The 15,010-nt window shown below is 46.0% G+C and overlaps 1 protein-coding gene across 2 annotated transcripts in view; it reads right to left on the minus strand.

Moving 5' to 3' along the window:
- The window catches only part of LOC123061297 (zinc protease PQQL-like), a 30,414-nt gene extending 16,206 nt beyond the window's left edge, over nucleotides 1–14,208 (minus strand). Inside the window, exons 1-10 of one of the 2 annotated variants that reach the window (XM_044484361.1) lie at nucleotides 13,889–14,208; nucleotides 13,526–13,772; nucleotides 13,317–13,442; nucleotides 12,948–13,085; nucleotides 12,723–12,860; nucleotides 12,374–12,631; nucleotides 11,927–12,064; nucleotides 11,548–11,617; nucleotides 11,173–11,386; nucleotides 10,897–11,002 (exon numbers count right to left, since the gene is read on the minus strand). In XM_044484361.1, the coding sequence (XP_044340296.1) occupies nucleotides 10,897–11,002; nucleotides 11,173–11,386; nucleotides 11,548–11,617; nucleotides 11,927–12,064; nucleotides 12,374–12,631; nucleotides 12,723–12,860; nucleotides 12,948–13,085; nucleotides 13,317–13,442; nucleotides 13,526–13,772; nucleotides 13,889–14,130 (1,677 nt within the window). In that variant the 5' untranslated portion in view covers nucleotides 14,131–14,208. The remainder of the gene's footprint in view (nucleotides 1–10,896; nucleotides 11,003–11,172; nucleotides 11,387–11,547; nucleotides 11,618–11,926; nucleotides 12,065–12,373; nucleotides 12,632–12,722; nucleotides 12,861–12,947; nucleotides 13,086–13,316; nucleotides 13,443–13,525; nucleotides 13,773–13,888) is intronic. The other variant, XM_044484362.1, reaches the window with a different exon arrangement.
- Nucleotides 14,209–15,010: the final 802 nt, after the last annotated feature.

A 15,010-nucleotide genomic window follows, 5' to 3' on the forward strand; every position in this document is an offset into this window, starting at 1 on the left:
CTTCCACTCTATTAGGTTGGCTCCTAGATGAGCCTTCGGTATGAGGATATGGAGGATATGGAGCCTTAGTTGTCTTTCTCATCCTCACAAACCTCTCGGCCTTTAAGGCTAGAGTTTGTGCTTGATCAACGGACCAGATTGTTGCATCATCAATCGATCTTGAATAGTATCATTGAGACCATTGATGTACCTTGCAACTTGTTGCCCTTCAGTTTCAGCAAGGTTGCACCTCACTTGTAGCCTTAGAAACTCCTTCGTGTAGTCTGAAACAGTCCTATTTCCTTAAGCACAATTTTGAAATTGGATAAATAGGATCTGGTCATAATCAGCGGGCAAAAATCTCCCTTTCAAGAGGCCTTTCATTTGTCGCCAAGTTCTAACACGAGGTTCTCCTCTCAGCCTGCGCTCCTCTTGAACGCGATGCCACCATGCAGCGGCTCCTCCTTTCAACTTGTATGCGACCAAAGGAACTCTACGATCTTCCGGAACCTCCATGACCTCAAAGAAAGTCTCCACTTCATATAACCAATCCAGGCACCCTTCAATGTCAACATTTCCATTAAAACTTGGGATCTCAGCTTTCACCTTGTATGTATCTCTTGCATATGTAGGGTTGGGTGCTCTTCGATATGCGTGGAGATTTGGTTCTTCAAGGGCATCATCGTATTCTTCACCTTCAGAAGCTTCAACATAAATTGGCCTTCTTGAAGCACGTTGAACAACATGTTGTTGTGGCGGTCTTGCTCCAAGATTACCTCTCCTTCTTCCTTGATGAACATCTTCCTCTTCTTTAGATGAATCTCCTTCATTGGTAGCAGGGGGGACACCCTTTCTTATCATATCAACCAGCTGGTCAAATCTCCTATTAAGATCTTCACGCAGCTCTTTGATTTGTTGTTCAGCAGCATCCAGCCTCTTCTCCAATTGCTCCATTGCTTGCTCCAACTTGCCCTCGAAGAGGACAGCAAGAACGATTATGGGTCAACGAGGCTCTGATACCACCTGAAGCAGCACAAAGGTTGTGGAGGAGCAACTCCACCTTGCTGCTACAATGTGTACAACACAAGTGTTGAAGGAACAGCTTCAACGTGCTGCGCTAGATATCACTCTAGAGGCAAATGTAGGTTCATAGGGCAGCAAGAGTTCAATCCAGAACTCCTAGGGCACAAGATCTACTCCAAGATCTTAGATAAGAACAACAAGTTCTATTATAAGTAGGGGTACATAGTCTGGGTACAAAGTAGAGGTGAGGACCTTTATTTATAGGGCTTTGGGAAGCCTTCACATACTTCTACTTATAGCTGGAATACTCAAGAAAATTATTTAAGGTTCACCATTCTACTCATAGTTACTCACAACTAGAAGACTCTAGAAAACAGCAGGTAGGATAAAGAAAAGAAAAGAAATACTAGACCACAATAGAAGTATCTAGAAGTAGCCAAACAGATTTGACATGTGATTATATTTTCATGTTCCTCATCTATTGTTCCTCATCACCAACCCATTTTATGGTGAGAAAATTGATCTTAGTGGATTATTTGAAAGTCTTGACCATACCCAGTCTACTGTGATAGGTCAAGAGGGGGAGAGTGGTAGTTGTGGTGGTGCCAATTTAGTGTTGCGGCTGTTAGGAAAGCAACTTGTATTTCCAGGTGGCCATAGGCCAGTATATATACATGTACAGGTGTGGAATATATGCAGGAAACCCCTTATACAATAGGGTAAATACGAAAGGTTACATGGCTATATATATAACTCTAACACCCCCCTCAAACTCATGGTGGATTAACAACACTGAGTTTGGAGATATAGAAGCCATGTTGCGCTCTAGTCTGGGCCTTCGTCAGAAAATCCGCCAACTGTAACTCAAAAGGCACATACTGAGAAGCAATAACCTGATCCTGCACACCAGCACGCACATAGAGAGCATCAACACCAATATGCTTGGTGAGCTCATGCTTCACAGGATCGCGCGCAATGCTAATAGCACATGTACTGTCAGACAAGAGCGGAGTAGGTGTAGTAACAGAAACACCAAAATCCTGAAGTAACCACCGTAACCAAGTCACATCTGCCGTCAAAAGAGCAATAGCTCGTAACTCAGCCTCTGCACTCGAACGGGAAACTGCAGTCTGTTTCTTCGTCTTCCAGGCAATGAAAGAACCAACAAGAAAAACACAATAAGCAGAAAGTGAACGGCGATCGGAGGGATCACTAGCCCACGTAGCATCCAAATAGGCCTGAAGTTGTAAAGAATTGGAGCGAGGAAAGAATAGACGGTGAGAGATCGTGCCCCGAAGATATCGGAGAACACGAAGGAGGTGACTATAGTGAACCGAAGTGGGAACGGAGACAAACTGACTCAGAATATGAACCGGATAAGAGATATCCGGACGAGTGACAGCTAGGTAGACAAGACTCCTAACAAGATGACGATAACGCGTCGGGTCAAGCAAGGGGTCACCATCAGTATCACGGAGGTGAACATTGAGCTCCATGGGAATCTCAAATGCGCTCATCAGTAAGAGCAGCACGAGCAAGAAGATCCTGTATATACTTTTTCTGGGATATAAAAAAGCCATCAGAGGTAGAAGAGACTTCAATCCCAAGAAAGTAGCGAAGAGGTCCAAGATCGGACATAAAAAATTGCTCACTAAGACGGGCCTTTACAAAGGTAATATACTCGGGGTCGTCGCCAGTGATGATCATGTCATCAACATAGAGAAGAAGATGAGTCCGACCACGAGGAGAAAGGTGGACAAACAATGCTGGATCATGAGCACTCGCTGAAAAACCAGCGGCAGTCACCACAGAGGCAAAACGCTCAAACCAGGCGCGGGAGGCTTGCTTAAGGCCATAGAGAGAGCGACGAAGACGACATACCATGCCATCAGGAACAGAATACCCAGGTGGTGGCTGCATGTATACCTCCTCACGCAGCTCACCGTTAAGAAAGGCATTCTTAACATCAAGCTGAGATACAGACCAGTGCGCGCAGAGGCCACGGCAAGAAGTGTGCGGATAGTGGTCATATAGGCCACAGGAGCAAATGTCTCATCATAATCACGACCATGCTCCTGCTGAAAACCACGAACCACAAGACGAGCTTTGTAACGCTCAAGAAAACCATCGGAGCAAGTCTTAACCTTGTAGACCCACTTACAAGTGATGGGACGGACACCTGGAGGAAGAGAAATAAGATCCCATGTACCAGTGCGTTCAAGAGCAGCAATCTCCTCTGCCATCGTAAACTGCCATTCAGGATGAACAACAGCCTCACGATAAGAAGTCGGCTCAAGAACAGCAGCACCAGCGGTTGAAAAACCAAGGCGATCAACAGGCGGAAGCGGACGAGGACGCAAGCCATAGGTAGGCTGAGACGAGAAGGACGACACGTCAGCAGATGCATCCACATTACGTGAACGATGAGTGTAATACTGAGGAAAAGATGGAAGAAAAGAGGAGGAATAGCCGAGGTAGAATCAAGAGGTGGAGACGAAGAAATCACTGAGGATGAAGGTGCAAAATCTGGTGACATACGAGGTGAGGAAATTGTGGGAGATGGTGGCGGCAAATCGGCAAGAGGTGGAGAAGTAGAGTGAGCAGGACGGAGAGACAAGGGCTCAACTGCAGTGATAGGTGTGTCGGGAAAAGTGAGAAAAGAGATATCCTCCACAGAAAAGGTCAAGGAAGACGGACGCGGGTAGAAGGGACGAGACTCATCAAAAGTCACATCCCGAGAAATACGCATCCGACGACCGATAGGATCCCAACAACGATAGCCCTTATGCTCATCACTATAGCCTAAGAAAACACACTCAACAGACTGAGCGGTCAGTTTGGTGCGTTCGCGAGGGGCAAGAAGAACATAGCAAACACAACCAAACAAGCGAAGCGTCGAATAATCAGGATAACGGTCAAAAAAACGCTTGAAAAGAACACCACCCTGCAGAGCAGCGGAAGGCTGAAGGTTGATGAGATAGGTGGAGGTAAATATAGCCTCGGCCCAAAAATGAGGTGGAAGAGAAGCGGCGATCATCAACGCACGAGCCGTCTCAAGAAAGTGGCGATGCTTACGCTCAGCCACACCATTCTGGCATGAGCACCAGGACAAGAGAACTGAGAAAAAGTGCCCTGCTCAGCAAGAACACCACGCAACATCTTGAAAATATACTCGCCAGCGGATTCAGCACGGAACACACGAATAGGCGAAGAGAACTGAGTGTGAACCATAGCAGCAAAACGCTTATAGATGGAAAGAACCTCACTACGAGAAGTCATAAAATAAAGCCAAGTGTAACGAGAGAAATCATCTATGAAAATAATATAGTATCGATGGCCCCCTTTCGAAGCGAAGGGAGCCGGAACCCATACATCAGAATGGACTAAATCAAAAGGACGCTGAGACACCGACTCACTAGTAGGGTAAGGTAACTGAATCTGTTTTCCTAGTCTACAACCCTGACACTCTAAAGAGACATCTCCTGAGACAGACCCCAGAAGACCTCGACGAACTAATGACGACAAGCGAGACCCACAAAGATGACCAAGTCGATGATGCCACTGCTAGAAGGAGCCGATAGCTGAAGTGACAGAAGCGGATGGACTGGCAATAGTGGTGGCAGCGGAAGGAACATGAAGCCAGTCTAGCTCCCAAAGACCCTGAGAGTCACGGCGGCGAGGGCAAGCCCCAACCAAAGTGTGCGTTCGACAATCCTGAACAGAACAAGAGTCAACGTCAAGGATGACGCGACAACCAGAATCAGTAAGTTAACCGGCAGAAAAAAGATTAATGTTAAGTCGAGGAACATGAGCAACATCAGGAACAGAGTAAGAAGGTGTGGTAAGATTGCCTCAACTAGCAACAGAAAGAGGAGTACCATCAGCAGCGAGTACATGAACAGGAAAATCAAGCGATTTAAGATAGGACAAATTTAAAGAATGAGAAGGCTATTCCAACTTATGCTATGTCAGTTTTCAGGCTCTCCAAGCAGGTATGCAAAGGGATAATCTCTGCAATATCCCAATTCTGGTGGGGAGATGATGACCAACAAAAGCATATACACTGGTTTGCATGGTGGAAAATGTGCGTTCCAAAAAGACAAGGAGGTATGGGGTTCAAGGATTTGGAGAGTTTTAATTTGGCTATGCTAGCTAAACAATGTTGGAGACTACTTTGTGAGCCAAACTCCCTATGTGCCCAAGTGCTTCGTGCAAAATACTACCCATCAGGGGACCTTCTGAATTGTGAATTGAAGAAGGGAAGTTCCTATACTTGGCAAAGCTTGTGGGCAGGTATACAAACTTTTAAAAGTGGACATATTTGGCAAGTTGGAGATGGAAACAATATTGATATATGGGATGATTGCTGGATTCCGAGCAGTCCAAACAGGAAGATTTTGACTAGGAGAGGGAATATTGTATTCACAAAAGTTGGTGAACTGATTGATCACGAAGCTCGAGTTTGGGATGAAACACTAATCAGAGAGCTGTTTTGGGCGGTAGATGCGGAAAGGATTCTCAAAATACCCCTGGCTATAGGGATGATGGAAGATTTTGTGTCATGGAATCATAATAAGAATGGATTGTTCACAGTTAAATCAGCTTATTATTTTGAATGGGATCATCAGCATGGTCGGAAGTTACGGATCACAAGACTATATGATACTTCCTCACGTAATCCGGTATGGAAGGCCTTATGGGATTTAAAAACTCCGGCTAAGGTTAAGATCCATTGTTGGCGTGCTTTGTATGGCACAATCCCACGCTATGGCGTACTTGCAAATCGTCATATACAAAGCTGGAGCGAATGCCCTATCTGCTCAATTGATTGTGAAAGCATTGGCCATATGTTTTTTAAATGCCAAAGAGCGAAAGAAATCTGGTCTCACCTGGGTATGAATGGAATTGTTGAGGAGGCTTGTTTTGTGGAGGTGGATGGGATTGGCCCCCTTGAACGGCTACTGTTAGACACTAACAATGTGCCTATGATGGCAGGTATCCGGAGGTGTGATATTGTGGCTGTAGCCTCCTGGTACACATGGTGGGAACGGAGGAAGTTCACAAGAGGTGAGGCGCTGCAAGCACCGGTCAGATCAGCTCAAGCCATCTCGGTGCTGGCTTTAAACTTTGCTCGAGTGAAGAAACTCAGAACTGCCAAAGTGATCAGACATGGCTGGACTAAACCATCAGAGGGATTTGTGAAATTAAATGTTGATGCTGCTTTTAATGAGGAAACAGGTACAGGGCGAACAGGGGCAATTATTCGTGATTATACACGAGCTCCAATTGCCGGGGGTAGCTCATGTATGTCATTCATTGATACACCGGCGACCGCTGAAGCGTGTGCACTTCGTGATGGTTTGATCATTGCAGGTAATGTAGGATGCAACAAACTCCTAGTCGAAAGTGATTGTATGGAGGTAGTGAAGGTCATGCAAAATGGCGGCAATTCTCTAGGTGTGGCGGCAGCCATTTATGAAGAATGTACTTTTCTATGCCGAAATTTTACACGTGTAATTTTCTCACACTGGCCTAGGGAAGCTAATAGAGCAGCCCATAATCTGGCTAGATTTAGTGAGGGGAACCATTCTTGGCAGGAACCTCCAGGTTTTATTCGTGTTGTGCTAGTTGATGATGTAACTGTGATTCCAGATCAATAAAAATCGCCATGATGGCTTTCCTCAAAAAAAAAGAATGAGAAGACATATGAAAAGAAGCTCCGGAGTCCAGAACCAACGAGGATGTATCTGACTGTGTAGAGGGTGGTTGCTCAGTGCGGGAAGCATCAGTCACAGAACCTGCAGTACCCGTCGAAGGAGAACCTGAAGCGGCAAATAGACACTTAAGTCGCAGAATATCCTGCTCAGTCAAAGCGGTGGTTGAAGATATCGAAGTAGAAGAAGACCCTGAAGCTGATGATCGCGCCTTACACATGTGTTTCTTCTTCTGGAAGCACTGAGACTCAACATGACCATCCATCTTGCAGTAGCCGCAGTGAGGACGAGACCGACCCTGGCCGCCCTTTAGAGTAGGCAAGAGCGGCGGAGCACTCGAGTGGGAAGGAGTCGGTGCAGCGGGCATAGCAAGAACTCGAGTAGCGAGCACAGAGGGAACCTCAAGTAAACCAGCGCCACAAAGGCGAGTCTCCTCAGCACGGATCTCAGAAAGCGCCTCCATGAGGGAGATACGACCACGAGCAAACAACTGAGCGCGTGGGGGCTCAAACTCCTTACGGAGTCGAGACAAGAACTCATAGACACGATGAAACTCAAAATCAGCCCGCATAGCCTGGCAACACTGACAAGTACGACAACCAGCAGTGCGGAGAGAATCAAGCTGATGCCAGATAGCAGAACTTTGTGCATAGAACTCATCAACAATGGAGTCACCCTGCTGAAGAGCATGCTCCTGACGAACCACAGACAGGTATAAGGCATCACCAGAGGGCTGATAACGCTGACGAAGCCGAGTCCACATCTCAAATACAGTAGAGAGGCCGAGAAACTCAGAGGCAAACTGAGGCAGAACACTAGCAGTGAGAACAGCTGCGGCACGAGCATCATCATCAAGCCATTGAGTGTAAGCAAACAAAGCTGCATGATAATTCTGAAGTGCGTCCTCATAGGTCTGAATCCGTTCATCATAAGCATGAACGGCGGCGTCATCAGCCAGCTTAGATGCATCCTTCACAGCCTGATTAGTGTTGGCAGTAAGAACCAGTGGCGTCGGCGGAGTAGGAGCCACAGGAGGAACCGACACAGCGGACTGGGGACCTCGCCAGAAAGAACGCCCCAGAGACGAAGGCCACGCATATGAATGCGCATAAAGCCAACAAACTCAATGTAGTTGGTACCATCAAAAATCATCGGACAGCGAGGGACAGCAACATAGCCTGAGGACAGAGACATCGCACCTGTATTTATTTATTTTTGGTCAACGAAAGGGAACCAGCAGAGGGTCCGGATGAGAACAACAGTAGCAGTCAGGGGCCGGGCAGGACCCCGAGCGAAGCAGCAGCAGGGGCAGATTGGAAAACGGGATGGGGTTGGCGTCCTGGGCAACAGCAGCACCTGTTCAATCCTTAACAAGCAGCAGCAGGAGGAGGATTGGATGGGAGTGCTCGGGCTGGAGGCGGAGACCAGCAGACGGGCCGACCGGATCGAGCAGCACAGAGTTGGCCGGCTAACTCGAGGACGGAAGCAGCCGGCCTGGGCGCTCGATGAGGAGAGAGCAGCGCCGCTCGGAGAAGGACGACGACCGCTCGGAGATTGGATCGGGAGCACGAGTTGCGCGTGCGAAAAAAAACCTAAGGCTCTAATACCATGTTAGGAAAGCAACTTGTATTTCCAGGTGGCCATAGGCCAGTATATATACATGTACAGGTGTGGAACCTATGCAGGAAACCCCTTATACAATAGGGTAAATACGAAAGGTTACATGGCTATATATATAACTCTAACAGCGGCAAACCGTTGAGGATGTTATTCCGGTAAAGCGAAGCGTGCAGCAGCCTCAGAAACCAATAATACCACCGAGTGAAGGACCGATTGTGACTGATGGGGTGCCGAGCCAGGCAGACGGTGCTCCCACCAGACTGGTAGTGTACCGAGGTAGACGGCAGAGCAAGAGCAACAACTAAAGGTGTATTCACGGAAGCGAGGTGATGGCGTTGCACATCAGGAGGAGCAACTAGATCAGCCACTGACTGAACAACAGGTTAGTACTTACGTGATTTCCATCTCTGATGGGGATCAGGCTGAAAGGTCGATTGATTGGCCAATTGCTGTGAGGAGAACTACTCGAGCAAAAGCAGGCATACCAGAAAAACGATGTGCGTTCGATGTCAATGATTTTGGGAATTATGTCTCCTATGAAGCATTATCTCCAGCCTACAAAGTGTTTGTTGCTTCTCTTAGTCTATGTCAATTCCGACTGACTTGAAGGCAACGGAGGCCTCAAAATGGCGTATGACCATGGTGGAGTTGGAGGCTTTGTGTAAGAAAATAAGACATGGGTACTGGCACCTCTTCCATCAGGAAAGAAGACAGTCAGCTGCAATTGGGTATACATTGTGAAACAAAATGCAGAAGGGAAGATTGAAAGGTCTTTTGGATCCTTTAGATCACTACTCCCTCTGTAAACTTCTATAAGATCTTTTAGATCACTACTCCCTAACTTCTATAAGATCTTTTAGATCACTACTTTAGTGATCTAAAAGATCTTATAAAAGCTTCGAGGGAGTACAAAGCAAGGCTTGTGGTGAGGGGGTACAACCAAACCTACGGCATTGACTATGATGAGACCTTTGCTCCAGTAGCGAATACTGTATGGATTCTGATCTCCTGTGAAGCAAATTTCGGGTGGTCTTTACATCAACTTGATGTGATGAATGCTTTCTTGCGTGGGGACTTGCAAGAGGAGGTCTACATGGAGATCCCACCTGGTTTCTTGACTTCTGAGACTGCTGGCAAGGTATGCAGGTTAAAGAAAGCCCTTCACGGACTGAAGCAGTCTCCAAGAGCTTGGTTTGAAAAGTTCAGACAGGCGGTGTGTGACATGAGGTATCAGGTATGAACAATGCAATGGTGACCATACACTGTTTTATACAGTCCGAAGGGAAAAATCCATTCTTGTAGTTTATGCAGATTATATCATTATAATCTGAGTGATGGCGTAGAGATAGCAAGGTTAAAGAGGTGCTTGAGTAAGGCCTTTGAAGTTAAGGATCTTGGTCGACTCAAGTACTTCCTTGGTATAGAAGTGGCCAGCTCTTTCTCAAAGAAAGTATACCTTGGACCTTCTCTGTGATGTTGGCAACTTCGGATGTTGGGTTGTCAAGCAGCTTCAACCCCAATTGAACAAAACCATAAGGTGATCTGGTGGATAAAGAAAAATATCAACAATTGGTGCGAAGATTGTTGTACTTGTGTCATACACGAGTACACGACCATGCATTGCATTTGCAGTAAGTGTTGTGAGCAGATACATGCATGAGCCTAGAAGTGAACATCTTGAGGCATTACATAGAATCTTGAGATACTTGAAAGGTACTCCTGGGAAAGGACTGTTGTTCAAGAGTCATGGACACCTTGTTGTAGATGGTTATTGTGATGTTGATTGGGCTAGCTACCTGGATGGCAGGAGATCAACTTCAGGCCATTGTGTTTTTGTAGGAGGAAATCTAGTGTCTTGGAGAAGCAAGAAACAACCTGTTATTTCCAAATCAACTGCAGAGGCTGAATAGAGCCATGTCTCAGGGACTGAGTGAGTTATTATGGACAAGGAATCTGTTAGAAGAGCAGAAGATATTGAAGACTAGTTGCATGAACGTATGGTGTGACAACAAGTCGGCAATTAATATAGCAAACAACCCAGTTCAACATGACAGAACCAAACATGTGGGGACAGACAGATTCTTTATCAAAGAACAGCTGGGCGTTGGGATTATCAAGATAGAGTATGTGAGTTCAAGGCAACAAATTGCAGATTGCTTGCTTGACTAAAGGATTGGAACCAGAGAATGCAACTTAGTGTGTGACAAGATAGGAATGATAGATAGATATCACCCCTCTTGAGGGGGGGTGTTGTATAAGAGCCCAAGTACTGCTGGCGCATAAGGCCCAAGCCCATGTGGGTGCTGACCCATAGGAGGAGGAGCACGACGCTGTCTGGACAACAGCGCCGCCACAACACACATTGACCAGGTTTGGGATCCTTCCTCTGCTCCACAAGAACTTCATAGTGAATGCAAGAGAGTTTTCTTTCAAAAAAATGTTCTAAAAAGATGGAGGAAAGGTTACAACATAAATTGCAGATGTGTGACTTTCATCAAGAATAATAAGGTAAAAAGGCCTGGATGTTGCCAAATAGTATTAGCACCGTAATAGTACTAACCTGATCATCAAGAAAGTCAGTACACTTGTAGCAAACTCGCATCCCATTAGATAGTATCATCTCAGTGGCACCTATGCCTGGGTGCTCCACTTTATCAACAATAATTCTGTGATGAAATTTGGCAAGTACAACAGTAAGAATGTGCGGAATACTAAGATGCTTCTGTGGGCAGAAAAATGCACACAAATTATTCAAATAATCATTTAAAAAGACGGTTCATCGTGAGCAAAAGATCAATTCCATTTGTATAAGAAGAAAATGATAATGCCATAATACCCTGGCACTGGACTTCGGCTAACAATTTCTTCAGGGATTTGCTCTTCCTCCCAGGGAGGAATACTCCTCTTTTCTTCTAGAGTGTTAACTTTCAATACAACAGCTTTCAGATCCTCCAAAGAAGCATGGGCCCGGGGCTCAACTACCTTGATAACACAGCTACTGGTTGTTGAAAAGTTTTCCGCAAACTTCACCACTTCAGCAGAAGAAATGTCTGGTTGAAGTAAAGATAGAGACAGAGACAATTTTGAAGAAAAAAATTGTCAGAATAACACTGTAAACTGAAAAGCAATGAATTCATTGAAAAGAAAATTGAATAGCATAACAAAGCCTAAAAATGAACTCTTACACTAGGTAGCACGCGAGTGTACTTACATGGAAGAAGAGTCTTCTGCAACCGTGCTTCATATTCAATCCCGACAACAGGCTCCTCGCGAAGAAAATGCTGCAATGGGTGAAGGAAATGCCACTAGTATGCTTAGCAAATTGATGATGGGGCATCATGTGACTTAACTGATATATTAAGCAAACCTGTAGTTCGTAATCATATTACTAGAACAATTGATCGCATAAGTACCAGGGAAAAAATACAGGAGCTGAGATAATATTAACTACATTAAGATCTGAAGAATAAATTCATAAAACACATGGCACTTGACCGAACCTAGTTAATAGTTTGGTTGCTAAACATGCAATGAGATAAATTCTACAAAACCTAAACTGGAGAAATGTTAAGAGACAGAATTATGAGAACCTGCAGATACTCATCACGTAAGCTGGTTGATTGCATTTGATCACGCTCCAGATATGCAGACTCGATCTCTGACATCATTAAAGCACTCACAATGGATATCTCACGTTCAGAAAACCCATAGAGCCGTGCCCTAGCAACCTTCAGAAAAGATATTGTAAAAGGGATCACTTTGAAGTCAAAACATCTCAAGATTAGATAAACCACATTCTTTCAACCATAAAGCGTAATTCTCTGTATTAAGAAATCATTGCCAGTGTGCCAACGATTGGCTCCGCAATGAGGATACAATCAAACAATAAAGTAAGGGTGGTCTTTGCGTACTAATTGTTTTCTGCCATTGGCTCACTGGAACTTCCCATGATATTTTGTTATTCTAACCAGTTGGTTGACCATTAGATTTTTGTTAATGCAGGGTGCCATGGCAAGGAATCTATCTCCGTTTAATACCTCAACTAGCATAGACTCAAGAGCCTCAACCGTGCCTTTTTCGCGACAACTGGATGTCATAATATATGCCTTCACCGGACGGACAAGAGCATCCGCAGCTGAAGAGCAAGAGAAGTATGGAGGATCCCTCCTACGAGATAGTTTGAAGAGCCTCTGGTTCAGAGCACAATGGAAAATTGATTCTGCCAATGAGTCCCTATAATCCTTGACTGTTTTAATTTCACCGGCAGGCATCTTGCAGCTAATAACAACAGCTGACTGTTTTTGGTACAAGAAAACAGATAAAAGGTGTCTTATTAGAAACATCACAGTTAGATACAAAATATATCCCAGATTATAAAGTACTGACCCCTGCAGCTTCGGATTCCACAAAGCATGAAAATCGAGGTTCAATATGCGATGGAACTGGAAACTCCGTTATAACTGGTGGAGGGCAGGAAATTGAGGCTTTCTGGCCAAAATGCTCCTTTATTAACTCAACAACAGCCTGCAGTAAGTCAAGAGTTACACACAAAATGGCAGTAATATTATGGATAAATGGATTTCAAGTATGCCAACGGGAGCAAATACAGACCTGTGTATCTGGGAAGTCTCCCACTGCAAAGACAGCCATATTGCTTAGATTGTACCACTTATGATAAAAATTTCTAACCGTCTCATGTGTAACAGTCCGTATCACCTTCTCTGTACCTATCGGCAAACGTTCTGCATACTGAACAGAAGGACATTAACAAATCATACCATTTACAAAGGTCTATAGTTGTAAATACAACACCATTGAATCCCATTAGGAAAACACAATGCGCCACAGAGCACAGACCCTACCCTTCATAGAAGAGGTTCACTACTTAAACTGAAACCCACAAACCGCTCTTGCACATCGATGTGATGGAACAAGTGATTATTGTCGATTTCCCGTTTATAGCAGGACAGAGAGCAATACCTTAGAACCCTCAAACAACAATGTCCAGTGGGAGTCCTGCATCCGCCCAGTGGCGTTGCGCCCGCCCCTGTATTCCTCCAGCACAGCACCCCTTTCTTTCTCCAGATCCTCCGCTGAAACCCGAACCTTCTCGCCAAAATTTACGAGCATCAGCCAACTACACACACTAGTTAATGGCAGTGGATGGAAGGCCAAAAGCCCATTATTACCTCGGAGCTGAACTCAGCGAGGACGGAGATTGCCTGGGAGAGCAGTCCGGGCTTGTCCACAGGCACGAGCAGCTCATAGATGGTTTCGTCAGAGGAAGTGAGAGCGTTCTGGCAGGCACCAAACTCTGCGCCAATGCTCTCGAGGAACCTAACGATGTCGTGATTGGTGTAGCGTGACGTTGCGCTGAAGGCGAGGTGCTCCACGATATGCGCCACCCCGCGCTGGTCCTCCTCCTCCACCACCGACCTGCGCGCGCGAATCAAATCCAGCCACATACAGATATACGCCCAAAACAAAACGAACTAAGGGAACGGAAGAGCAGGGCGAGCGAAAGGAAGGCACGCTCGAGAGTGAGTACTGACCCGACCTTGACGGCGAGGGAGAGGGCTGCGCGCATGCGGGGCTTGGGATTGGAGCGGACGTAGTAGGTGAGTCCGTTGGCGAGGCGGCCGTAGGCGACGCCGACGGGCTCGGCTGGGAGGGCCTCTTCCATGGACACGTTCACCAGCTTGAGCGACCGGAACCCGACCCCGCGTCGCAGCCCTCGCCCCCCAACTGCGCCGCCACCGGCCGGCGCCTCCGACGCCGGCGGTAGTAGATCCATGTCTGCTGCTGGTACTGCGCGGCGAGAGCGAGAGAGGGAGCAGGGATCGGATGGGACGGGTACGTCGGGGTCGGGGTCGGGCTAGGGATGCGCGTGCAATGAGATACGTGGCGGACCGGCCGTACACCGTACGGTGACGTCGGATCACTTTTTTTCTAAGAGCATCTTCAGACTACACCGGTAAAAGCATGCTTGGATCTAGGGGACTATTTTTAGTCTGATTAAAAATAGTCTCTTTTAGAGGCTAAAGTTCCAAGCACCCTTGACTAAAGAGAGGCTAGGACTAGTCTTGAAGCTAAAAAAATTTAGTCATAGGAAACCTACTAAAATATGTATTAGCCCTCTCTCCTTATTTAATTCCTCTTCCTTAACACATGCGAGTTCTGAATTGGGGGGTTTGGAGGATAATAAATGCTCAATAACTTTTAGTCTCTTTAGTATTTGGATCCAAGCATGGGTGAGGCTAGCAAGTTTTAGTCTCACTACTTTTAGTCATGGGACTAAAACGTATCCAAGCACCCTCTAACATACACATATCTATATTACTACCTTCATAGTGGGTAGTAACATAGGTGTGGTGTCATGCAAAGCTCCATTTATTAGGTTATAGACTCATACTGCATTGGGACATGTGATGTTACAGTAACTAGCTAAGTTACTAGAACCACCTCTCTCTTCATTAACTCATTGCCACGTAGACAAATTTGCTGAGCTGGACTTGAAGTTACTGCTGAAATTACTCCCATTGTGGCTAGTCTCAGCGACGCCAAAAGACGCGCGGGGTAAACTTTCACTTTAACGCACGCGGGATGTTTGGACGCACTCCAGCGATGGCGGAAAACTAGCACGCGGGAAACGTTTGCGTGCGCGCGGGAAAAGA

The sequence above is a fragment of the Triticum aestivum genome, chromosome 3A, assembly GCF_018294505.1.
Source record: "Triticum aestivum cultivar Chinese Spring chromosome 3A, IWGSC CS RefSeq v2.1, whole genome shotgun sequence".
Classification (NCBI taxonomy): Eukaryota; Viridiplantae; Streptophyta; class Magnoliopsida; order Poales; family Poaceae; genus Triticum; species Triticum aestivum.